General features: G+C 43.6%; 1 protein-coding gene across 1 annotated transcript; it reads left to right on the top strand.

Moving 5' to 3' along the window:
- Positions 1–1,286: 1,286 nt before the first annotated feature.
- Positions 1,287–25,568, top strand: LOC311199149 (protein spinster homolog 3-like). The gene is made up of 12 exons (XM_084273198.1): positions 1,287–1,323; positions 4,177–4,242; positions 4,700–4,836; positions 5,377–5,528; positions 6,362–6,428; positions 7,317–7,507; positions 9,175–9,327; positions 12,446–12,635; positions 15,873–15,938; positions 21,370–21,468; positions 24,844–25,012; positions 25,495–25,568. Exons 1-11 carry the CDS (start codon positions 1,302–1,304, stop codon positions 25,009–25,011), a joined length of 1,311 nt encoding a protein of 436 aa, XP_084129324.1. The 5' UTR covers positions 1,287–1,301; the 3' UTR covers position 25,012; positions 25,495–25,568.
- Positions 25,569–26,597: the final 1,029 nt, after the last annotated feature.

Raw genomic sequence — 26,597 nt, 5'->3', positions numbered from 1 at the left:
TACCCTCCAAGAAGACTCCTCTTGAAATAAAAGTTAATATAGACTTACCCATGGTTAAATTAAACTTGCCTGCTGGTTTATGATGAACTAGATCTTAATGAAGACAGCATGACATACTACAGTTTTGAGTGCACAATAGTCTGGATTTTACAAAGTGGCCAAGAATACTGGGTGCTATTTTGTTTTTCAGTTTAGTCTGAAGTGTGAAACACACAGTTCTTAAAAGCACCCCAACTATAGACACCTGTCTTCATGCACGTGATAAACTGTAATCAGTATTCATTCCAATCAGCTGCCTCTCAAATGCTCACAGTTCCATCTCCCTTTGCTTGTTGTAGCATTTTGGGTTGGTGTTTAGGGTTTTTTTTTCAATATTCCTTGTCTGTAAAAATACCCAAATCAGCCTGTAGTCTGGAGTATGAGTTTTCTGCTGAAATTGCTGATTTGACCTAAAAACTCAGGGCCTAATTGGAAAGAATTTTGATCTGGGGCAGATGGGCAGTAGCAGGGTGGAGTGACTCATCAGGTGGCAGGGGCAAGGCTAGGTAGCCCTATTTTAAAAGCCAGAAGTGAGTGGATTTGTGACAGGAATGAAGATCTGAGGCGCAGAGAAAGCATTGTGTAACTTGTCCAGAGTTGTGCAAGAAATCTGATAAAAAGGAAGGGAGGCTCAAGTCAAAGGTACCAACCTAGTCTAGCAAATGAACTTACCTTCTTTTAATATCCCTCTCCTCTAAGAAAGGCTATTTTTAACCCTGGCATCTCACTGAGTTCTTAGCAGAGATCATTCTTACTTTTGTATATGCAGTTTCTGTGGCATCTCTGCACAGTTTTGCACTTTTATTTCTTGGATGCACAAGGGATTATTCTGCCTTTGTTTACGTTCACTTTGCCTTGCCTGCAAAGTCTGGCACTTCAGCACTTTTGCTTTTCACAAAAACACAGGGCTGCAGCTTGGTCAAGTTCTTCCTTCTGGAAGGAACATTTCAACTTTTAGTGGCTGGAGTCCGCTGCCGGAAATGACTGTAGTGATTGAAGTTCCTCATAGCCTGAGCACAAAACTGACTTGTAGCTTGGTGTGTTAAGGAAAGGCTTCATAGTCTGCACTGGGCAACATGCAAAACTCCAGCACACTGGAAGACACAGGCTTACAGTCCCAGCCACCTCCTGAGGAGCAGAATTATGGAGCTGCTGCACCACATGCAGGACAAGGTCTATCTGTGTCTGTGTCAAGGAATGGTTCAGCAAAGAGAAATTACCTGATAGCTGCTGTGCTGTGCTATGGAAATTTAATCAATTTCATGGATTGGTTCATTGTACCAGGTGAGAGCCTGTTTTCTCTTAAAAGAAACTTCCCAACAGCTCTATTTACTTTGTAGTTACTAATGTTTTCTAAAGTAAAGATATGCTTTATGTCTTTTTAATCTTTCCAACTTCTCTGCTTTAGCCTGTTTGATCATGCTGTTAATGAAACTTCCAGTTTTAAATCTTGAAAGACCAATAAATGATGTATTAGTCATTAATGGTTAATAGAATGATGGTAAAAGTAACATCTGATAAATGCTTGAGATTCATATTTTTAAATCTAAGTCTCTTATAAACAGACTTCAGTATGCAGAGAAACTAGTTTAATTTTATATCTGGATTCTAGTGAGATTTGACAAATAAGTTTCCCTTTATTGTGTACAGCAGCTTGCCAGCCCTTATTTGGATCTAGATTAGATAGGAAATTATTCCTTTATCTGAAGAAGAGCGATGCCATTCCCCTGTTAAAAGTACAAAGAATATGTTATCTTAATGCAAGTTTGTTTAGGGGGGAGACTTAACTTCATCATTATCTGCTGGAAATTGTGTGATTTCTGCAACAAATTGGGTAAGGAGAATGGAGATCCACTTTGTTAAGCATCACCTACCAAATTTACAACTTGTTTTCTAAGAAATAATATTCTTCCAAAATGTGATATTTTTAAACATTTTTGTTTAAATTTTAAGCAGTGCTTCTAGTAAACTGGTGGGAAGTCTGGATTTTTTCCATCCATGTAAATTGTTATCTGTATAAATGCTTCTGTTTAGCATCACTCCTAAGCATCTACCATGCTTCCAGGGAACTGATTTATAAATGAGGAGGAAGCACTTGCTATATTTTTGTGCTGAGTGGCTTGGAAACCATAAATGTTTTAAAACCTTGGGAAAAAAATGAAGGATGGATTGTTACATTTGGAATTAATAACTAGTGAATATACACAGACTAATTATTTTTACTACTTAGACCACTGAGACAGTGACCTTCAGTCACTCTCTTTAAAAACTGAGAAGCTAGTGGGTTTAGGAGTTGGACCCCATGAACTCTCCAGGTCCCTTCCAGCCCCTGGGATTCTGTGATTCTATGATTCTATACTGTTTACCTGCTAGCATTCAGCTGCATTGCAGAATTCTCACCTTGTTACTTTTGGGTTTGGTTCTCCATATGTATGAACATATTGTCGAATAGAAGTGAACAGGGAGGGGAAGGAGAGGCCTGGGAAGCTGTTTAAAAGTGGCAGTTACAGAGTTGTGGTTTCCGGGCAGTTTTGCTCATGGGGTTTCACAAAGTTTGCATCAACCTTCACACAGAAAACAAGTGCTTCCACTTATTTTTCTGATGGAACTGAGGCTTCAGTTTGTTAAAAGCAGTGATGATGCAGACTTCCCCCCCCAATCTGTTACTCTGTTCATACCAATGCTTTGATATGTGCCAATAACTGGTCAGGGCAGTTCTATCAGCTCTGTGCAGGGGATAACATTTCAGTGAGTTATCCTGAGGTGATATCGTTCAGTTCAAGTCCTGTGTTAGCTGTCATTTGTTCTAAATACTGTCAGTCCCAAACTGAAGTTCCTGGAATGCAGTATTTCTCTGTGCTGATAATCAGCGACCAGAAAGTATAGATACAATTGATTGTCCTCTTTAATTATGCAGAATGTTCAAATGACATCACTGACTTAAACCTCTGAGAATATTAGGAAAACCCTAAGAGCAGAATATGTTCAAAAGTCATTGATAAACAACGATAAAACCTCTGGTGCTGCTGTTAGGCTAGACCTTGATCTACACTGACTTCAGGTTTCATCAGTAACCAGTGAGGAGACTGATTATGCTGCTGCAGGGGAGAGTGTTGATTTAGCTTTAAACTAGCTGGTTCAAGAATACTTTTCAGTGGCTGCAGCAGCACGGCCTATGGCATAACATGTAAAACACACTGTAGGAGCAGAGTAAGTACCTCTGAATGAGTTCATCTCCCTCTGAGTTTCACTCTGCTGCAGATCAGCTTTTGTGAACATAACAGACAATTTACACCAAACTCATTTTCTGAAGTGGCCGCTTCTTTCTCTGTATGTTTTGATTTTGGCTGGTTTGGCAAAGCTAAAACTGAAATTTATTTTTTAATTGCTATATTTCAATCTCAAAGTGAAGGTATACTTACTCAAAGCAGTATCTTCTGCTTTTTTTTTTCTCTTTTTTTCCCCCAGGAATATAATGCAGAAATGCAAGATAGGTGAGACAGTAGATCTCTGCAGCCTTGGCATGATACAGAGATAAAACTGACTTTATTGTCTCAGCAGCATTCATACATCTATGGGGAGCCAGATCCATGGATCTTCCCTCAGTTTGTTGCTTGTGTGGCTTTCTTCCATACTTTTTGACCACTCTTCTAACATTTTCCCATAGCTATTGAATGTTTAGCAATAGAGGTAGAATGTCCAACAGCCATTTATCACAAATAGAGATTATCACTTCTGGTGAGGCTTGTCTGTTGTCACCACAGAGTTTTGTAAATCCACAGTTATCTGTATCTCAACTGATCTCTGCAAAATTGTCATGGAAATATGATCAGAATTACATGCTTGGAACCATGATCTGAATTACATGAGTATTTTTCTGGCTTCTGGGCTGATTTAGCCACCATCAACTAATGAATACTGTTGCTGTCTGCATCCTGAAATAATCCAACATGCACTAATTTGAATACTGTATATATAGAACATATTAACAGTTGTACATGTATGTATTGCAAGCTGAATGTGCTGCAGTTCTTGCAAGCCCTGTTCTTGCAATAAATCTTTAAGTTGTCAGATCAATAGAAACACAAGGAATGAGCAGGATACTTTGCTGTCATTCAGTGTTTGACTCTGTTGCAGGGATCCTGTTGGATTTACAGAAATACTTCCAGCTTAGTGATGGGGATACAGGTCTACTCCAAACAGGTAAAATCTCTTAAGTCCAGATGGTTTACTTTGCCTTGAATTTGTGTGGTCAGTTCCTAAACCCAGTTGAGTTACTTCTTCTAGTTCCTGTGCGTGTGTGGTATCGCTCACTTCCTCTTGTGGGCAGGCTGACTGTAATGCAAAACTGAAAGTTCATTGAGGGCTGGAGTTGAGTCCTTCAAAAATCCCACCATATGTGAATCACAAAAGGTGAAGGAATTTCTCAAGAAATACAGAACCTGAGCATTTGGGCTCCATCAGCAGAGGGGTGGCAGCAGGGACAGGGAGGGGGTTGTCCCTCTCTGCTCTGCCCTCCTTAGGCCCCATTTGGAGTCCTGTATGCAGAGCTGGGGCCCCAATACAAGAAAGATGTGGGACTGTTGGGGAGGGTTCAGGGGAGTACATACAATAAAAATAATTTGAGCAATATTTTCTTTGCTTCTTCTTGGATTCTCAGTCTTCATCTTGTGTTACATGCTGGCTGCCCCCATCTTTGGATACCTCGGTGACCGGTACAACAGGAAGATCATCCTTGGATGTGGTATTTTCTTCTGGTCCAGTGTAACATTAGGCAGTTCATTCATCAATGAATTGGTATGTTGCTATTTTGAGGGCACTGTGAAAACAATCTGCATACATCTTTCAGGACCTGATCAAGTCCTTCCCTGGTCTCATTTGGAAAAGCTGTCAGTACGCACACACTCCCTAAGCCTGGACTAAATGGACTTTATGCAGGAATGCTTTGTGGGACTGTGGAGTCCAGCTGAGCTAATGGAGAGCTCACACATTGCTGTTGCAATTGATGGGACCTTATTTTTACCTGAATGCTTGCTGATTATGACCTTATAATGTAGCAGCTTGTTTAGCAAGCTTGTGGTCTCTTGTCCCTGTCCTGTAATTCCCTCTGAGTGTCACTCTAAGAAGTCACTACTGTGCAGGAAGCAGAAAGCACAGCAGTGGGATGCAAGGGAGGCAGGTGTGAGTGGAGGGAATCCAGACAGATGCAAAAGGCAGTTGAATTCTTATTTTCTCTGGCACATTTGATCCACTAAAGTGTACCTGTTTAATAGTAGGCTTGCTTTCTTTCTTGCATGGGTATTTTTAGACTATATGTGATATGTCTTTTGCCTGCAGTATTACTGGATGTTCTTTCTTTCACGAGGACTAGTTGGCATTGGCACAGCCAGCTATTCCACAATAGCACCTGCCATCATTGCAGACCTGTTTGAGGAAGGAAAAAGGACCACGATGTTATCTGTCTTCTATATCTTCATTCCAGTGGGAAGGTTGGTTTTCTTGCTAGTAACTGACCAGTCTTTTGCAATTCTGACCATGCTTGCAATTCAATATACCCCAAGCCTTGATTAGATGTATATTGCTGTATGTGCCTGCATTGGCTTTTGCAAAAAACACACTTGCTTAGTGTGTATAAGTAGATCTGGTTAGGTTTATTTCTGTATTTACTTTGAAGAAAATTTTCCTTCCCCCCCACCCCCCCACCCCCCCCCAACATTTTTCAGGGAGGATCTAAATTCTCAAAACTGGGTTTTGGAAAACAAAAGCTTTCAGATTTTTTTTTTTTACTTGGCAGATTTTTCAAGAACCCTCCACCAAATGTCTCCCAAGGAGCAGCTGGTACTTCCCTCTCTTCTTTAAGTTAAATTGGCATTTTGTCTGAAGAAGAGGTGGAGAAGGATCTTTTAAAATTGTTAGAAATCTACTCTTTATTAGAGCAGGCAGTCAAGGCTAACCCCAGAAAGCAGATTAAAATGAAAGGAATTCCTGCAGGGCTTAATTGATGTGGCTAGCACAGAAAAGAGTAAATAATAAACTGCTTCATGGTGTGCCTGATCTGGGTTTTCAGATTCTACAGAATGTGTACTCCAAGGGGAATCTGGGACATTATTGCCACCATCTCAAGTCTGCTCTGAGGAGTTTAGACTCTCCCTTAAATACTGGCTGGCAAGTAGACCAGTACAGACCATAAGGTTTTACATTTGTCCATTCTGAAAACCATGACAGAGTACTTCTCTGTGCTCTCCTTAGATGGCAAGACACATCTTTTCAGCCAGCAAGAATTCTTTGGTGCCTGCTGATTATTCCTTTCTGTTGCTTACAGTGGTCTTGGTTATGTCCTAGCAGCTGGCATGGCAGAGGTCACAGGCGACTGGCACTGGGCATTCAGGGTGAGTTATTCCCTTCCACTCCTGGGGCTGAGCCATTTGCTGTAAAATCAGAATCATCACTGGGGTTTGGATTGCTTATGCTCATTGTGTTAGAAGAGGTGAGCAGTGGAAGGACTTTCTGCTGTCTGACTGGTCATGAACTTGGAGTTTAAGAGAACTCTTCCTGCAGGGCAAGCAGAAGATTTATGCCCTAGCTCTTGCAGAATGAAAGCTGGCATAGGTGCAATTGTACAGCAGCCAGGGCAGGTATTGGTGTTCCTCTTACCTGAGAACACACTTGGAATGGTTGTCAGTGTGCCAAAATCCCCTCAGACAGGAAGCTGAAGGTGAAGTGGTCATTATACTGATAGCACCAGTATCATTCTTCAAGGGAAGTAGAGAGATACTGTTTTCTGAAATGCTGTTGGAGACAACTTCTGTGATTTGAGAGTTTCAAGGAAAAACCTTCTTCTGCTCTGCTCATGTCATTGTGATGCTTCTCCATACTGAACACCGAGTGCTTTGGAAGTACCTGTCAGACCCTCCTAATTTACCTATAAAATTAGCTACCGAGTACGGGATGAGTAGGGAGGAATGTTTACTGGAGTAGCAGTCTGATGTTATTCAGGTAACACTGATGACAGTGATTCTTGCATTTATGGTCCAGTCACAGTACAGTTTTATTTCTTCACATGTTTTTTCTCAAAAATCAGAGGGAGTGGTCGTGTCACTGTAAATAACCAAAATTGCTCTTCTTTGCAAGTATGATCTACAAGCAGCAACTCACACCTACTTCTGGATATATCTGCAGTTCTCAAAGATGTCATTCTAACAGTGAATTTGAATTGCTGTGGAATTTTCCCTGTGAGGAAAAAGGCATCTTTGATCTAACCAACCTTGTGCCCACAGGTAACTCCTTGCATGGGAGGTCTAGCACTGGTTCTTCTGATTCTGCTGGTCCCTCACAGGACCCAGAGAAAGACAGCAGCACACAGAGCGCTCAGCATCTCTGGCACAATACGAGTAGCAGCTGAGAAACCAGGTGCACAGACAAATGTCAAGACTACTTGGTGTCAGGATGTCATATCACTTGCCAAGAAGTAAGTGATTTTAACATCAAAGGGTCCCTCCGTTGAGGAATGTCCATTCCTTTATTAGAAATACGACCATCAGACCCCACTCAGCTCCTTTCTATCACATGCTGTGTGCAAGATGGTTGAAACACCATCAATAAAAACCTTTCTTCCACTCTTTCACAGGAACACTATACAAGAGATCAAAAATTGCTTTATTTTGTTATCCTCCCATTTTGTAGAGAGGGAAGGAGGCAAAGTTTTGATGGCAGTGTGCTCCTGTTTAAATCCAACTCCACTTCTGCTGGTTCCCCTTCCCTCTTGCTGTAGCACGTAGAGTAAGCTAGAATGGTAAAAGTGTGTGTTTTTCCAGTGTAACTTTACCTGTAATTCTTAGTGCCAGAGGAAGGCTGCATGAGCACATCTCAGCCTGTCTGTATGTGCTGTTTGTGAGGCTGCTGTTCTAGGGGCTGGGAGGGAGGGAGGGATGGGTCCGGCTGGAAAACAGCAGGTGCCGCTGTGCAGCTGCGCCAGAGCCGGCTCCGCACAGCCTGTGCCTGGGGTCCCCCTCGGATGCTGTTGGTTTAAGGATTTGCTTTCCTGGGACCTGGTCTGTCTTTGGAGTGTTCCTTTTGAAGAGGATCCAGCGTTTTCTAACTGACAGTTACATCTGCATCCTCTTCGCATCCAGCACAACAAGCACATTAGAGATCCGGTCTGTTGGATCACAGTTTGTAGGCAGTAGTCTGAAGTGAATAAAAAAAATGAACTTTCCATAATAAAAAGATAAACCTTTCTGACATTTCAACAACTAGACTATCATCAAAGTTGCTTTCCTACAAAGATGTGCCTTACAAACCTCCAGCAATGTTGTAAAAATAGACTTTAATTTTCTTTTCCATTAGCAATTGATGTCCAAAGCATAAGGGTATACTGCCAAAAAACAGGTGGTTCTAATTTTAATCAGGTCCAAACCCCTTTATCTTTCAAAGATGAAGAATTAGAATCCTCTAGTCCAGGGGTCACCTGGTTATTTGCAGCACTTTTATTTAGTCTTAAGATTTCATACCTCCCTATTGACCTCAAATGGGATTTTCTCCTAAACTATTAACTAGAAAGACACCAGTAAAAAGTTATTTTTCTCATAGACTAGGGCAGGAATAAGACAAGATTTGGACAGTTTTTAAAAATGCTGCTTCTTTTGTCTGAAAACTCTGTGAAGATTGAGAGTCTGTTTTTACTTAGGAGGAATTAAGGTCTTCAGCCACTGAAGTTTGGAAGACCCGTATGTTGCTCCCATTTATATTGGTTATACCAGCAACTTAAAACCATTCTGAGGCATTTGTACTTGCACACAGAACTCTTTCATTTAGCTACTAAGCTGTTAAATTTGTGCCTGCTCTCTACTGTTGCAGTTCTGCTATAAAAAATTTCACAGCAATTGTTTTAGCAGAAGTTGGCAATGAAATCTGCATGAGTGGGGTTGTGCTCTTTGGTCTAATTTGTATTTCACTGTTGAACTTGATAGATAAAGCCTGATCAAAATTAATGTCTTCAAGGGAGCGCATTTTGCTTGTAAAATGTCTGAATGAATTGTTTTGTTATTGCTTGAAATCCTGGATATTGCAGGCAAGCCTTCCCTTTTCCCTCACACTCCATTCCTTCTCATGTCTCTCCTTTCTTTTGACTTGCAGTTGGAGTTTTGTCTGGTCCTCGCTGGGTCTAACTGCCATGGCCTTCATTACTGGAGCCCTGGGAATGTGGGTACCACTGTTCCTTTACAGAGCTCAGGTTGTCCAGGGCATTGTATCACCATGCCTCCAAGAATCATGCAATTCATCTAACAGGTGAGGTGTGCACAGCTGTGGAAACACACTTGGAAACACTGCACAGTGCTACATCAGTTTCTTTCCAAGGGCAGGAGGTGGGATGTGACTGTGAACACTTCTTGTCTAGGCAATTAGCTATTACTGCCAAATTGCTTCTAAGTATGCTGAGATACTCCTGTTTGTTTAGAACCACTCAGTTAGCTGGAAAGATGCTGCCAGCTCTAAGTAAAGCAGAAAGAAGCAGTAACAGGAACACTTGCAGGGAAAGGAGCCGCTTTAGCACGGAGACTTTGGCTGACAGTCGATTGTGCATCCCAAGCTACTTAAATACCCTTATAAATATGCTTAGATCCTGTGTTTTGGTATCTTTCCTATTATCTTCTTGTTAGTCTGGTTTGAAAACTCCTGCCATGTTGGCCAGATCATTGTGACTCCCACCACAAAGCAAGATTAATGAATTTGATCTAGTATCATCTCATTAGAGCTAAACAGGCTAATTTGGACTTGTGAGTAACTGCCAGGAAAGCTCCACTTAAACAGGCCATCCACATCAATAAAGATTCATTAATAAGTATCAAATGTTGGGTGGGCAAGGGGCATTTACAATAAGAGAGGATTTTGAAGCAATCATAACACAAATTTTTGGACGTCACTTTCCCCAAACTAGGAAGGGAATTTTTTTCCTTACAATGTGTTATCCAGGATGGAAAAATGTATTCAGTGTTCCCCTGGAGTCTTCATGGCTGCCCTCAGTAGCAGGGAGCACTGAGACACTGCCCTTCCATGTGCTGACTCCCTACCAGTGGTCTCCACACAAGTGGAGACTTTACCTTTCTTCTGGAGGCATCCCAAATCAGGTTTCAGTATCTACCTTCATGGTGGATTTCCAAGAGCTAACTGCTTATTACATTATCTTTCTAGGTAAAGACAATGAAAGGGAAAAGCAGTAATCATCCCTTGAGTGTTTCCTTTGGTAACTGGGTTCTTTTGCTTTTCTGCAATAGAATAACTGAGTCAACTCAAAAGTGGTTTCCACGTGTAGCTGGATGGATGAAGTAGGCATCCACAAGTACTTCAGTGGGAAATGCAGTTGTCCTTCCATGGATGCCACCATTGGCACATCACTTAATAGTGAATTATGCTGCAGAAGGGAGTGAACTCAGGAGCCTGGCTCAGGCTAGGCAGAGAAGGGAGGTTGAGCCATTTAAACTGTTAACTGATAGAGTTTAAATGCTTCCTTTATTAAGCTGAAGATGTTAGCCTGTGTTTTGTTTTCTCATTCACCTTCTGAAATATTATTCCATGGTAGTGTTGCTAGAGCAGACATGGTCTTCAGAGAAGTAAAATAGAATCCCTGATAGTTTAATCTCATGTACTGCTTCTTACATGGTGCTGTAAAAATAACCTTGGCATGAGGTAGTGCCAGAAGCAGCATATACAGCTGGTTTCAGACTATTATTCCAGAGGGATGCAAAGGAACAATATGAATGATGATGTCAGACCTGTAGCTGGTGGTGCTGGAAGGACTGAGCTGCACGTTCCCAGACCTGCCCAGGATACTTTAAGGAGGGTTTCCTCCCCTCTGGCTGTTCAGCAGTTGCACACTTTGTTTCAGGATCAGGGCTGTGTCACTTAGACTCCCTGGAAACACAAATTCAAATGACAACACAGCTGACTCAGGTCTCAGTCCTTGCAAGGTAGATAAATAGGCATTGGGAAGTTTTTATTCAGGTCTTTGTGCAGACACTTCTGAACAGATCAGAAAGATAAGTGAACATTCAAAGACCCTAAAGAATCCCATAGGAGCCTTTCCTTAGTACTGGGCCTCCACACTTTCCTGCTCCCAGTCAACTGAACTATGCTTGAATTTAGTTTTGTCTGTTCCCTTTTTTTTTCCATCTGTATCTTTATTTCAGCTGCAGTTTACAACCCATGAGTCTTCTAAACACAGTTCTATGAATACTTCCATCACCTTGGAGCTTGCCTAGACAAAGCACTAAGTTATACTGCCTGGTGACGATCTACATTGTCACTATCAAGCTATAGTCAGTGATGGATCAGAATCCTGAAGAACTTGCAGTACAAATATGCTTAAAATTTGTTATTTTATAAAGCAATACTTTCTTTTTTTTTCTTTTGGTTTTTTCTTTTCTTGTAGGATTTTCCTAATAAGAAAAAAATTTAAAAGTAGATGCCTTGTAGCTTAAAGGAATAGACCATATCCTGGCTGGTTACTTTGCTTTGCAGTCAGAGAAAGCTTAGGAATATGCACAAACTTAGCATGTAGCTCTCTGAAATATGTAGAAGCACCTGTGCTGAGAACACAATGCTCCTGTCCCTGTTTGCTTTGGGAGAATTATGGTGCATTAGACATTCAGTGGCACCACTGCTCTTGTTGCAAGAGACTGTCTTTGTCATTAGGATCCCATCTGGGACAGAGAGAAAAGTATATGTGGAAGTCCCCTTTGGAAGCTGAATCTTCTAAGCTATTCAAACACCCACTTTTAAAACACAAACCTTTCATTCCTGGAGAACACATTTGCAATTGCACACACAAAAAGCTGAGTGGCATTTGCAGCTTGGTGTTCAGATAATACTACTTGAACCTCCCACTAGTGAACTCTTTGGTATTCTTTCAACTCTTTTGGGAAGCAGATGTTTCCCATAGTCAGAGAAGTGACTCATCTCAGCTGTGCTAACTGGAGGGTTATAATTTAGATGTATGTAATTCCATGTGATAGCATCTCTTCCAGGACAGCAGATTGGGATACAGAGTTATTCCCTCTGTGCTTTAGGGATGACTGAGTAGATTGGTTCGCAGGGTAACCAGGAGACTGTGTCTCCTCTAAACTGCTGGATGTCCAAGCCAGGTCAGACTGGGAAGAGGTTTCTTGGAGCCTGGGTGCATAATACCATAACACCTGCTCTGTTAAAGGGAAAATATCTGCTCCACAGGGTAAAGCCTGGGTTGCAGAGGCATACCTTCCATTGAGGCTCAGGATTAAATCCATTTAGAAGGAGTGGAATAAAATTCCCCATTAAAGATTCCTCTGAAAATAAAGGTATAAGCTAACACCTTTTTTTCCCCACAGTATAGTCTTATTATGTTCAACTGGATCCTTTGCTTTGTCACCAGCATAATATTTGGAGGTATCACCATTGGGACAGGAATCTTGGGAGTTGTTGCTGGGGCAGAAGCTGCAAGAAGATTAAGGAAGATAAACAATAAAGTTGATCCCCTGATCTGTGCCACAAGCATGTTCATCTCTTCTCTGTGCCTCTACATAGCTCTGATGGTGGCCCAGACGAGCATCCTTTCCACTTTTGTAAGTGCCAATCTTTCTGTCATTAGCAAAATGTTTTCTGGGATCCTGGGGAGAAGGGGGAGGAGGAGGTGAGGGGTGGCTTTTACAGAGTTCTCTGCATTCTTCTAGCCCATGAAGAGGTTGGCAATGAGGTGACCTGCCAGCCAGGCATGGTGCATGCTGCTCTGGTACTGCCACAGGTGCAGCCTGTCCTGTGAGAGCCGTGATGTGCATTACTGGGTCCAGCAAAAAGGGCAGGTGCTCAGAGCATTCTGAATTGCTCCTCAGGACATATAGAATCTTCCTGCACTAAAGAAGAAGATATTAAGCCTAGGCAGTTAGCTGCATGAAGCTGGTGTCCCTTATGCACAGATATAGTTAAAGGAACCCACATTCTTATGCATCACTTTTTAATGCTACGTGACACATTTAGTATTCTTATTTATTTTTGCTTTCTGAATACTTAGAGATTGGTGTACTTGTGACTGTACAGTATGCACAGTTCTTGCTAAGAATAATTTAGCCATCACCTTCAAAGCCCCAAAGCACTAGCTGATCTTCAAAGTCAAATTGAAGTATACATTAACTGAAATTCTGTTCTCAGTAAAGGGAAAAACAGAAACTTCCTAGGAATGACAAACAGTTCCAAAACCTCCCTGTGAGAGGGAACTATACGTAAACCTCATTTTAACTATAATCTGGTAACAGCTAGGGAAAGACTCCAAGCTTTTTTCCTGTGACTCCATAGCCACAATTACCATGATTAACATAAATAAGAGGATCCAAGTAAAGTTAATTACAGTAATCAAGAGTTCTCTGCAAAGGGTACTTTTCCAGGTTTTTTTGCTTCTAAGAATACACTTATTCAAAGAGGTTTTTCCTTTTGCCTCCTCAGGAATGTGTATTCCTGGGGAAAAACACCTTTACACCTAAGGAAAAAAACAAATGGATTTGCTTGTTTGAGTAAAATGTGAAATTTCAGATTATTTTTAGATTCAGGAGTGGAGATCTGAGTGCCAAAAGAATTACCCACTTTTCTTTCTCTGCTTCTCACATAGTTCTGCTCTGAGTATGTTCTTCAGTTCTGGTTTTTTTGTCACTGAACCTGGAGAACAACAATTGCATTTGCCTGTCTGTGTCAGATGAGTGAATCAGTACTACAGGGGGTTTGAATTATCAAGACAGACATTTTATTAGGATGCATAAAAAGGAATTTCATTAAAATGTTTCTCTCCTTGCAAACAGCATTGTGTTTTCACACTGTGTGTTATCTGGGAGGAAATTCTGGACTGGGCTATGGGTAACTGTGTTCCTTACGTTTCTTCCAGTGGGCAGGCCAGGTGTTTATTTAGCCACTGCTTGTGCTGGTTTGATGTGCTCAATTCCAGTGTTCCAACATGTAATGTCAACAACATGCAGGCTGTGGATGTGTCTACCTGGACTTCAGGAAAGCCTTTGACACTGTTTCTCACAGCATTCTGACTGAGAAACTGGCTGCCCCTGGCCTGGACAGGGGGACCCTCAGCTGGGTTCAAAACTGGCTGGATGGGCCCAAAGGGTGAATGGAGCCAGATCAGCTGGAGGCCGGTCACGAGTGGCGTCCCCCAGGGCTCAGTCCTGGGTCCAGTTCTGTTCAACATCTTCATCAGTGACCTGGATGAAGGGATTGAATGACCCCTCAGTGAGTTTGCAGGTGACACTGAGCTGGGAGGAAGTGTTGATCTGCCTGAGGGTGGGGAGGCTCTTCAGAGAGGTCTGAACAGGCTGGACCCATGGGCTGAGACCAATGGGATGAAGTTTAACAAGGCCAAGTGCAGAGTGCTGCACAGGGGACAGAACAACCCCAGGCAGCGCTACAGGCTGGGGGAGACTGGCTGGAGAGCTGTCAGGCAGAGAGGGACCTGGGGGTGTTGGGTGGCTGCAGGCTGAACATGAGCCAGCAGTGTGCCCAGGAAAGCCAAAGGCATCCTGGCTTGTGTCAGACATAGTGTGGCCAGTAGGTCTGGGGAGGGGATTGTGCCCCTGTACTGGGCACTGGTGAGGCTGCGCCTGGAGTGCTGGGTCCAGTTCTGGGCTCCTCCCCATCAGAAGGACATTGAGGTCCTGAAGCTACACAAGGCTGCCCAGAGCCCCATCCAACCTGGCCTTGAACAGCCCCAGGGACGGGGCACCCACCCCCTCTCTGGGGAGGAAGTAAAAGACATCTGGATAAAGGTCTATACTAAATATCTCTGTACTTGAAGGAATGTTTTTCCCGGACTGGTTTGGAAAATACCCAAGAGCAGTATGTGCAAGGCACACATAGGAGGTCTGGGTATCACAGGAAGATGTCTTTAGTAGGACAGATTCTTCTTAGGGATATGTAAGCTACTCCTCTGAAAGCATCTGATAGTTTTGCATCATATCTGTCTTAGGGCTGCATTCTCATCAACCTGAGACAGCATCTTGACCAAGACCTCACCAAACAAGATGCTGGCACCTGTTGCTCTAATGGGTCTTATCTCCTAGGTGCCATCTGACTTTGTGGCCTGTGTCACTGAATAGGTTCTGTCTTCTAGAACTGATCTGGCTTAACAGAGTAGCTTAAATGTTTAAATGCTTTCCTGAAGCATTGATTAGTCTCTACAGCCTGCTCAAATCTACGTCCAGGGCTGTCTGAAAAGGTTCATCTTTTCTAAGACCCCAGTTGTATGAGCTGTTGGGGCCCTACCCTGTTTCCTGATGGCTGGGTCTCCATCAGCAATAAATTAGGGAATTCCCACAGGGCACGGAGGTATTGAGGCTGCTTGTCTCATGGAGTTGGTTTTGGAAGCTCTCCCTCTGAAGGAGCCTTTAAGAATCCTCGTAATGGCACAGAGGTTTTCTGTTGGCTTCATTTGGAAACCTGAGCAAAGGGAGATCTGAGAACTTTATAAACCTGTGCTGAATCTTTCTCTTCACAGGATCTTCCTTTCTTCTTCTTCAGTTCAGCAGTTCATTATAGTTTATTTGGGAGTGTGGTAGTTGTTTCCTGTTTTGTCTCTCCTGCTGTTGCTTTGTGACACAAAGCAGCCCACATACATACCTTCTCTGGTTCTTTCCTCCCTTTTGAGATGATGTTAGTGTTTGTAAGCACAGAGAGAGAGATGTTTAAGTTCTCATAGATGCATATGTACAGCAACTCTTACATAGGTAAGTGTAGTCAGTGAGCCTGACTTGATCTTCACAGCAAAGGTCAATGTAGTGTGTATAGTCACTGCTTTTTTTTTTTTTTTCCAGGTTTTTATTGCATTTGGAGAACTGTTTTTATCTGTAAATTGGGCTGTTGTGACAGACATATTGTTGGTAAGTATTTCTGAAACTAGTTCCTTATTTTGAGTTTTTCAGCCTTTCTCAACGTAACACTGTTCATAAGCCTGCCCTTGGTGGCCAGAAGGGCCACCACCTTCTAGGAAGAGAGGAGGGTGCTCTTGCTAAGAATATCCTTGGTACACTGCTAACCTTAGGGATGTAATCACATGCCATGATACATCAGTAACAAAATAGGTGTGGTGGTGCAGTGGTCCAAACCCATTGTAAGCCCAGGAGGGATGAAACTCATGCAAGTGGAACTGCTTAGTGCTTCTGGTACCCACCATAGTGTGGATTTTCTGTACCACTCTGAGTTGCTGGATGTCTGCCAGAAGATGGTCTGCACCAGAAAGAGGATCATTTTCTTTCTGTCTCTGTTCAGAAATTTTGTATTTCAAAAAATGATCTATATGAGGGAAAGTCAATATCCTGGAAACTCAAGTTAGTGAATGTGTTACAGACCAACGTTTTGGGAACTATTATTCCAGAATACAGTGCAGATAAACTCCAGTACTGAATCACAGAATCACAGGGGTTGGAAGGGACCTGGAGAGCTCATGGGGTCCAACCCCCCTGCCAAAGCAGCTCCCCAGCTCATATTGCACAGGGTGGCGTCCAGACGGGGCTGGAATCTCTCCAGAGATGGAGACTCCACAACCCCCTGGGCAGCCTGTCCCAGGGCTCTGGCACCCTCACTGGGGAAAAGCTCTTCCTATTCTCTAACTTGCAGCCATTGCCCCTTGTCCTGTCCCCACAGAGCACTGAAAAGGGGCTGCCCATTTTTCCCTGCATCCCATCCTTTGACTCTCAAAGAACAGTCAGAAACCACTGCCCTATGGGTCAAGATCTGTAGCCTTGAAGCAGTGAACAGGTGTGGAAAAACTGCCACTGGTCCAAAATAGATTTTTTTATTAGCTTCTATTTCAGTTTATTTTGCTATCATTGGGCTTTTTGCAGTGGAACCAAGCACTCACCATTAGCATTCTTTTTATACCAGTTGAGGCACCAGTGAAGAATTTTCTTTAAGTTTTTTCTCTTTGAGCTCCCACATCTGCATTTTAAGTCATGCCTCTGCCACTGCCAAAGAGGAAGGTGCCATCACTGCACGATATACTGTAGCTATAGGATGGGCAAAGGCAGATGATTCCTGTCAGCTATTTCCATCAGTTTCTCTCTGAACCCAGACTGAATGTCTGCAAGGAACTGTGCTTTCCTTCAGCTTGCTCAGGGAATGCTGCACCATAGCCCTGCCTGCAGGAAATCCTTCAGGGTGTCATTGCCATATCCCACATCCATGTACATCCAAGGGAGGAGGAAATTCTTGTCTCCTAAGTGACCGACATCCCTCATTTGTAGTTAATTTTGAATCTTTGGGGTTTAGCTACAAGCAATATTGCATCAGCCAGCAAGAAGTGGGAAGGTGAAAAGTTCGCAGAGCTGAGCTGCGCAGTGATGTGTTCCCCCTGAGAGCAGACGTTTGGTGTATTACCATGAACATGCTTCAGGTTGGATCTGTTGAATTCTAAACTTACTAATTGTTTTATCAGAAAAAATGATGAAGGTCACCTGAATTTGAGGATGTCTGCTCATTCGGTGACAATCTTATTTGGGAGTTCTGTTTCACCCTGGTTCAAAAGCCATGGGCTCAGTGTATTACTGCTGTTACATTGACTGAAGGATGTCATAGCTAACGACATTAATTTCTCTTTCTGCATTGTTTCCCATGTGAACTAGTAGGATTTCTGATAATGTGGCTGGATTTGCCAATGTATGTTCTTATTTTGCCATAAAGATGAGTTTTCTTTCTCCCCCATGGCACTACTAGCCAGACAACGTAGCGTTTAACCTGCAGCCTATGGAGCTGAAGACAAAGGAAGATGCTGGCTGAATGATAAGGACTTTCTTCCTTTGTGGCTAACACATCAGGATGCATGGCATGTAGCAACCTTTCTGCCCCTTATTTCACTGTAAACATGAAGGTATCTACTATACAGCTACAGTCAGAATGTGCAAGTGGAGAAATGCTGGAGCTGCCTTGCTTACAATACTCCATCTTACTGGGAGTCTGTACATGCAGTGTCCCTTATGAAATACATTTGCCATCTGTGAGGTAATGGGGCTGTCAATTAGGGTTTGGGCAGCTAAAAGCACAGGAGATGCTGGAACTGGAAGCCAGTTTGTGGTTTGGGAAGGCTACCAACACGTCCCTGTCTTTGTTTGGAGGTGCCCTGGCAGGTATAGGTAAAGGAGCCTGTCCATTCCATCTGCTTTTTTAGCTGACAGCTCTGTCACATAGGAGGATGCTAAAGCCTCCAGGGACAGCATTACAGGGTTGGCAAACTCTTATATCTGGTGGGGCAACCTGTTCATCTGTCAAGGCATCTGGCCCGGGACCTTGTAGGAAATGACAGCATGTAGGATGCCACCTGCATGGCACACGTAACCGGGCAGTCCATGTGGACAAGCAGGAAGCCATGGCTCTTTCATTGTCCCTGTGTGTGGGCATGTTTGATTTCTTCTTTCCCCAGGGCATCCTACAGTGCACTGAAGAAGAGCAAGAGCACATGGTTTCATTGCACAGAGGAACATGAAAGATAGCCAGGCAAAGTTTGTATGAGCCTAGTAATTCTAGGCAATGTTCTACCCTTCCCTTTCCTTTTTCTTGTTACAGCTTTGTTCCAAGTGTCTCTTGTAGTTACAGATATGTGATATTAAATAAATGTGGCAAGAAAGAGCTCTCTCCACACAGAAAGAGCAGAAGTGCATTTATCTTTCCTCATGCCTGCAGTGCCCACAATATATGAAGTGCATAACAGTCTTTGATTTATATTACTCAAACTCAGCCTGTCATTATCAATAAAAGAAAAGAAATCTGAGTCTAGGTCAGATGACAAGATATTCTTAGGGAGCCAAGAACTGACAGTCTCCAGTCTGTCACAGCAAGGTCTGCTTCCTAAGCTCAGAGCCTTCTACTGTAGCTTCTTCCTTTCTCCTCTTTCTGTTCAGGAGCCTGTTCCCAAAGTTCAGATACACATCTGGCACTCCAGGGAGGTTCTGAGAGAGGACAAAACTTGGGTAGACTGCACATCCCCAGTCGAGGCCAAAGTCTACCATGACCATGTGGAAGAGGAGCTGTTGGAGAGTTCCTTCATCCCATGGATGACAAGGATTTCAGCTTCCAGATCAGCCAATCTCACATCACTCTGTTCTTAAACTAGCAAGGGACTGGATGCAGTGTGATGGCAACATGACATTAAAGTGGTTTTCTGTAGCTCTGATCTCCCAGACACCTCTGTTTTAATACTCATTATTGTTGAAGCACTCAATCTAAATATTTCTGATGAAAAATAAATGTTGGATCTATGATGAGAAACATCTCCTTTGGAGTGATTAAGGACGGAAGGGATACAAGCTAGCCTAATGTGTACAAAGTAAGGAGGGAGATTGTGTCTTACAGTAAAACTCTATTGTGTAGAGTAGTCTCACTGGGGGCAGAGATGCTGGTTTCAGATGTTGAGTGATTTCTATATCCAAATTTCTGCTCTCTGGCTGGGAGGGGCACTGCTGATGGGTTCTTTACTGAAACCCTTTTGCAATACGGGGTAAGGAGGACCAAAAGGCTCCCAGTGAGTAGAATGAGTTACATGAGCTCTTGAGAAACTCCCTCTCTGAGAAGAGGGGATCTGGCTGTAGGACAAAGGGTGTCAGTGCTCACTGCTGTGATTCTGGCATTGCAGCAGGGAGGAAGTCACGATACTGCTTAGAAAATACTGGCCACAAGACAGGTTTACTGGACAGAAAGCCAAGTTGGCTATGTGTTTTGCTAGTTGTGTTGGGTGAAGTCTGCCTATTTTCTTTCTTATTTCAGATCAAATGCTCTGTCAAATCTAAATTAGGTTCATAGCCTCACTTCCCAAGGAAACAGACCTACTATAGTCTGTGTCTGCTTTCTTTTTAAGTTTTGAAACCACGACCCTCAAACAAGTTTGATAGAGCTGGACACCTCAGGAAGACCCAAGTTCATACAGGCCTTGTAAAAACAGGTGACCTTGCTGAGAAAAATTATCTCTGTTGGCACCCTCAGTATGAGCTGTGCTTTAGGGAAAGAGTCTACAGCACATATTCTTGTGAAACATGAGAGAAAATGGTAGATAGAGGTTTGAGAGAGACATGGGGAATGAAAACCATAGCAACAGAAAAAGCTTGTCATGGTATTTAAACTACAGGATGTAAATCGTGCATTATTCTCTCAATGTTTTTTATAAAAATCACATTTTTCAGGTGTTTTGATTCTGTATGTGCTCCAGTGTTCATACCAAGAATGTGTATCACAGTAGCTCCTGCAGATGAGGGCTCCAAGGGTGAAAGGAATGCAGTGTCATAGAATCCTCTGTCGATCCATTGCCGAACACAGACTGTTCCACTAACACAGCTTGTTGTCCTTTCTTTCTGCATCTGTGGTATGAATTTGTAGTTTCAGTATCCTTCAGTATTGTTCAAATGCTTTTATGTATGTGTAGGTCCGGACTGCAGGTGGCACTGCAGGGTTTTTGCCTTTATTCTCACCAGAGTAATGTTGGTGTCTCCAACAATGTCACTTCCTCACCCCTCTGTTTTAACGTCTGGTGATGGAGCTTCACCCATCCTAAAGATGTGGCATTGATGTTACTATTGTAATATAATTATATCTTAGTGGTAGGTTAATATTTTTTATCTAAAGTTCTGAGGCATTTTTAAACACAAGGAATGATGATAAAACTAAACTAAATGTGAGAGTAGTATCTTTTTTCTTCTAAACACAACTTGCTATACATGTTAGTGAGTGAGCTGGGGCTGTTCAGCCTGGAGAGAAGACGACCAAGGGGGGACCTTATTAATGTTGATAAATATCTGTGATTCTGGTGTGCCAGTTTGGATCCCCTCCCTTTGTCTTCACAGCAGACACCCTTTATAGTCCTGGCAACTACTTTGGGTTCCAGGTACCCCTGTGTCCCCCGCAGTGTAGACCATGGCTGCTGACACAGCGTCAGGAGCGATTTCCCTCAGAGGCTGCCAGTGCTGGATCTCTGTGTTAGTAAATCTGGATGTCTGGATGGGGTCCTGTCCGTTAGCTGCTGTTAGGTGCATGGCCAGGTGAATCTACACAAGCTGCTGTAAGTCTGTGGATGGAGGCAGGGAGCCAGTCTTTCCCTGCTTTATTGCCATTCCCTTTGTAAGTTGCTTTCCTGCACATCATTTCTCTCAACAAAACATTCAGTGTACTCCTGTGCTCAGAGTAACTTCTCTGACTCCAAACTTGTAAACAGTGTTTGAATATGAAATATATGAAATTGACTATATTAATCTCTCCAGGGGGCTCTATAAGTCATTTGCCATTCATGAGATTCACTCTGTTAATTCTCTCGTGGGCTGTGTTTTGTTTCAGTACGTTGTGACACCAGGAAGGCAGTCTACAGCTATTGCCCTGCAGATTTTGGTGAGCCATTTGCTGGGAGATGCAGGCAGCCCATATCTCATTGGGACTGTAAGTGAATTCTCTGCTTATTGGACTTTCTTTAGGGTCAAATGTCTAGAAACTGAAAAACAGACACTCTCAGAATTGTAGGCACTTCCTGGTCCAAAACTAGGAATGACTGAAGCTGGTGGCCTTTGTACTAGAACACAGAAAGACATTTTCTAAACATTGTTTCTTGCATGTAAGTTCTGGTCCTGTGACGCTGCAGGTGTGTAGAATATAACCTGTACCTGGAGAAGAGAAGGCTGTGGGGGGACCTCATTGCAGCCTTCCAGTCCCTGAAGGGAGCAGAGGAACAGGAGGGGAATCAGCTTGTTCAAAGGGTAGAGACTGGCAGGACAAGGGGGATGGAGTGAAGCTGAAGGAAGGAAGGTTGAAATTGGACATTAGGATATTAGTGGGAAGTTCTTTCCAGAGAGAGTGGTGAGGGGCTGGAACAGGCTGCCCAGAGAGGGGGTGAGTGCCCCGTCCCTGGGGGTGTTCAAGGCCAGTTTGGCTGGGGCCCTGGGCAACCTTGTGTAGCTCCAGGCCTGGAGGTTGGTGCCCCTGCCTGTGGCAGGGGGGTTGGAGCTCTGTGATCCTTGGGGTCCCTTCCAACCCAGACCAGTCTATGATTCTATGATTCTACAGGTGTGAGTAGCTCCACACAGTGTGTAGAAATGTATTTTGATTTTAAATTTGTAAACTCCTCAATTTTTGAAGAAGTACTTTTCTGCAAACACAGTGTCAGGGGTGTTGTACTGGGATTTAAGAACTTTCTGCTAAATTTGTGTGGAGTTTCATGGAAATTAATCAAATAGCTTAAAACATAAGGCTCTGAGTTCAAATTGTATAGAATTTAGGAATCCCAGACTGGTTTGGGTTTGAGGGACCACCAAACTCCCCCATTCCAACCTCTGACATGGGCAGGGACACACACCCCAGCCCAGGGTGCCCGAAGCCCCATCCAGCCTGGACTTGAACCCTGCCAGGGATTCTGGGGCAGCCCTGGCTTCTCTGGGCACATTGTGCCAGGGCCTCCCCCCTCCCCTGGAAGGATTTCTGCTTCCCAGCCCCTCTCCAGCTGCCCTCCTGCAGCTGAAGGCCGTTCCCTGGGGTCTGGTCCTCCTTGCCCTTGGCACCAACCCCTCTCCAGCTCTCCTGGAATCCCTCAAGGGACTGGAAGGGGCTTGGAGCTCTCCCCGGAGCCTTCTCTCAGCCTGTCTCTGGAGCAGAGGTGCTCCAGCTCTCTGAGCATCTTCGTGGTCTCCTCTGGACTTGCTCCAGCAGCTCCATGCCCTTCTTATCCTGGGGATGCCTGAGCTGGATGCAGTACCTCAGTGGGATCTCCCCAGAGTGAAGCAGAGGGGCAGAACCCCCTCCCTTGACCTGCTGGTCATGCTGCTGGGGATGGAGCCCAGGACACCGTTGGCTTTCTGGGCTGCCAGCACACACCGCTGGCTCATGTTGAGTTTCTCATCCCCCAACACCCCCAAGTCCTTCTTCTCAGGGCTGCCCTCCATCCATTCTCTGCCCAGCCAGTACTTCTGCTTGGGATCCCCCCAACCCATGTGCAAGACCTTGCACTTGGCCTTGTTGAATAGTCCCACCTGTCTACCCTGTCCAGGTCCCTCTGGATGGGATCCCTTCCCTCCAGTGTGTCAAGCACACCACACAGCTTGGTGGTGTCAGCAAACTTGCTGAGGGTGCACTTGATCCCCCTGTCCACGTTAAAGAGCCACCTTATCCTGAAGGTGGAAATCTTGCAATTAGTCACTGGTCTCTTGAAAATCAGAACAAGGCTGACTGCAGTGCTTGCCCTTTCATCCCACTTGGCATTCAAAGCTCTGATCCTGAATTACCTTTACCATGGCTTCACATATTGCTTGAGACCTGATTTCCTTTCTCCTGCTGTTTCTCTTTCATTGACAAATGAAGTGATCACTTTGCTGGTTGGGGTGCATCATGAAACTCTTGCCCTCCTGCTGCTTTGGCTGTGTGCAGGGGGGAACATACCTGACATCACTGTGTCATGGGTAACAGCTGAAAAGATATCCTGAAAGCTGAAACATGCCTTGTGCATTCTCTCTTCTTTGAGTATTCTATTGATTGGTGCTTCCTGCTGGAAAGATGAAAATGTTTATATCTCATACCCACTGTTCTTGGCCATCTTTGAGGCACAGGCAGAATTGAGGCTTCTCACTGAATGTGCTGCTGTGCTTGCTCCTGACAGAATACTTCTTATGCAATCCCGTGCATGCAGCTGCCTTAAACAGCAGCCAAGCAAAAAGTGTGAGGACAAAAAGAGTTTACACAGATGACAATAACCTCAGGTAACCTTGCAGGGAATAAAAGTCCTGTGCAATGAGCTCAACGTTGTCCTCTGGAAATGCTTCTGTGAACCAAAATTCCAACACTGCCCATGTCTGCTGCCCTTAACCACTGAATCTTCTGCATTCGTGTCTTGCTGTTGTTTACTAACCTGCTCCAGCCAACCCTTGAACTTCAAAACTGGCTGGAGAGTCAGGGAATAGTCTGGTTTTCTTCCCTCTGCACTCCAGAGATTTTCCTAGTAAGTATTTTAAAGTTAAATGCATCGGGTTTGTATTTTGGCCATTATGCTTGCTGTAGTCCCTAGGTTCCTCTTTAGAGTTGGTCTTGCTCTTACCTGCCTTACACTGTCATAAACAATCACACTGACCCCAGCAGAGGTTGAAGAGTCTCATGTTTGTGTATTTCAAGTCACCTAACATATTGTAACCATCAAGAACAAATGTGGGAATAAAGATGACTGCATTCAACATTCAGCATTTTGTTTGTGCTGAGAAGAGATTTTAAGTTCCTGAATGAAACATGGAATCTTATTGAGTTTCCTGAAATCATAAAATTCATGTGTATCATTTATAGTTTTCACAACCTCATCACCCAGACAGTGCAAGAAGTGTCTGCCTGGTATCTTCTTCCCAGTTCTCCTCACTCCATGGCTCCTCAAATGCTCAAAGCATTATTCTTTATTTATATATTTATATATTTTATAATATATTTTAATAGATTTATATATTTAATTCCTTATTTATATTTTTATATATTCCTTTTATTTATATTCCTTTTTAATGAGAGCAGCTGCTTGTATCTGTATTGATGTTAATCCCCTGTTCTTATCCATCTGATTCTGTTTAGGGACAGATAAAATTATCAGATAACATCAAAAAGTGATAAAGGTCATTGCCAAATGTCTGCCTGGTGGAGATGAGCTAGCAAAGGGTAAAATGAGTTAAAGTTTCCCAAACATAAACACTGGTTGCAGCATTTCCTACTCCTGCGGGTAGAGGCACTGAAGGTGTAAAAGAACATGAGGTTGGTGATATTATCCCAGATTAATGACAGCCTTGTTCACCCCCCCAGATCTCCAATGCTATCCAGGCCAAGAATGCTCAGTCTTTCCAGTGGAACTTCTGGAGCATGCAGTACAGCTTCATTGTGTGTGCTTTTGTTGGGGTCTTTGGAGGAGGCTTTTTCCTCATGACATCTTTCTACATTGAGGAAGATCGTAAGGAAGCAGAGCGACACTGAGGTTTCTGTGCATCTTTATAACTTTTAAACCTGTATCTGACTGCTTTCCTGTTTGCCCATGAGTCATGATAGCAGCTCTATAAAGTTAAAGCACAAAATTTCTGCATTATATTAACACCACATTAGTTTCTCTACAAAAAAATAAAGGCAAAGTCTCAAATTAAGCAAACCTCCCACACTAAGCAAAACAGACTGCAGAACAACAAGGATCAGGGAGGTGCTGTTAGTGACACCTTCAAAACCTGCAGTCTGTGGAGGTGATAAAACAGCTGTGCAGTAGGTAATGCACCACCACCACTTCATGGCAGGTGAAGTTCTTTTTCTACTCTAACCCCAGTAGAACCAGTCCTTGCCTCCATCCTCCCTGGAAGAAGCCATGTTCAAAGTGTAGAGGACTTTGAGAAAACCTGTTGAGTTGGACAGAACACTGTGCTCAGTCACCTGATTCTTACAGCTTCTTTCTGCTCTGACTTGGATTTCTAGGTACCAGAAAGAACACTGTCTTCCACATGGAGATGAACTCTGGGGAAAGATTCACAAAGAAGAAAAGAACGTCCTCTCCTTTTTCTTTCCTTTGTGCTTAATGAGACACAGCTAGAGAAAAGGCCAAAGAATGATTCTTCCATGTGGCAGAAAACCCTGCACACTGACTTTTTTGGAGGCTTTTGACTGTGAGTCAAGAATTGCTACTGCATCAGCATATGGCAGCCCTCCCCCATCTGCAGAACAGGCAGGAAGACTCCACGAGCTGGGCAGCTCCAGGTGGTGCTGTATAGAGCTCTCACGACTGCCAATCTAAACAAGATCGTTGAGGTTATTTAGGAATGATTTATAGTATTTATGGCAGAATGTCTTGTGAGGATCAGGAAGGGAGGTCTGTGAATTCTCAGCAAGGTAAGATTTGCCTGTTGGATTGGGGAAATGTACCTTGTACAAAAAGTGTTTTCAGACAAAGAGAAACCAAAGCTATCAAAGTCAGGGTCAGATTCAAGAGGGGAGGGCTGTAATCATTTTATACGCAGCGTTAACGGCCTTGGGTAAATATTTCCTCTCAAGAAGGAACAGTGGTAGCAGTAAAACCACTTAAATATAATCACACAGAATCACAGAATCCCAGGGGTTGGAAGGGACCTGGAGAGTTCCTGGGGTCCAACCCCCCTGCCAAAGCAGCTCCCCAGCTCATATTGCACAGGGCGGCGTCCAGACGGGGCTGGAATATCTCCAGAGATGGAGACTCCACAACCCCCTGGGCAGCCTGTCCCAGGGCTCTGGCACCCTCACTGGGGAAAAGTCCTTCCCCATATTGGTGCTGAACTCCCTGTGCTCCAATTTGAGGCCACTGTCCCTTGTCCTGTCTCCAGATGCTAGAATGTCTTGCATAATGATCCATTTGAGGTCTTATCTCTGAAGTGCACAGGACTTTGGATGTGGTACCTCATGTGATGGTATCACGCCAGTTGCTGAGCAGGACACGATCAGTGCAGCCACCTGTTGTTGTCTGAGGTGGTGTTGTTGCCAGCAGCACCTTAAAGCCAAGGCCTGAGTGAATTGGGAATTCAGTTCCTTGTGCTGAATATTGCCTGAAT

Source organism: Gallinula chloropus (genome assembly GCF_964237585.1).
Source record: "Gallinula chloropus genome assembly, chromosome: 19".
NCBI classification, from domain to species: Eukaryota; Metazoa; Chordata; class Aves; order Gruiformes; family Rallidae; genus Gallinula; species Gallinula chloropus.
Note: the sequence above shows the minus strand (reverse complement) of the source record. Positions and strands in the feature narration are given on the sequence as shown.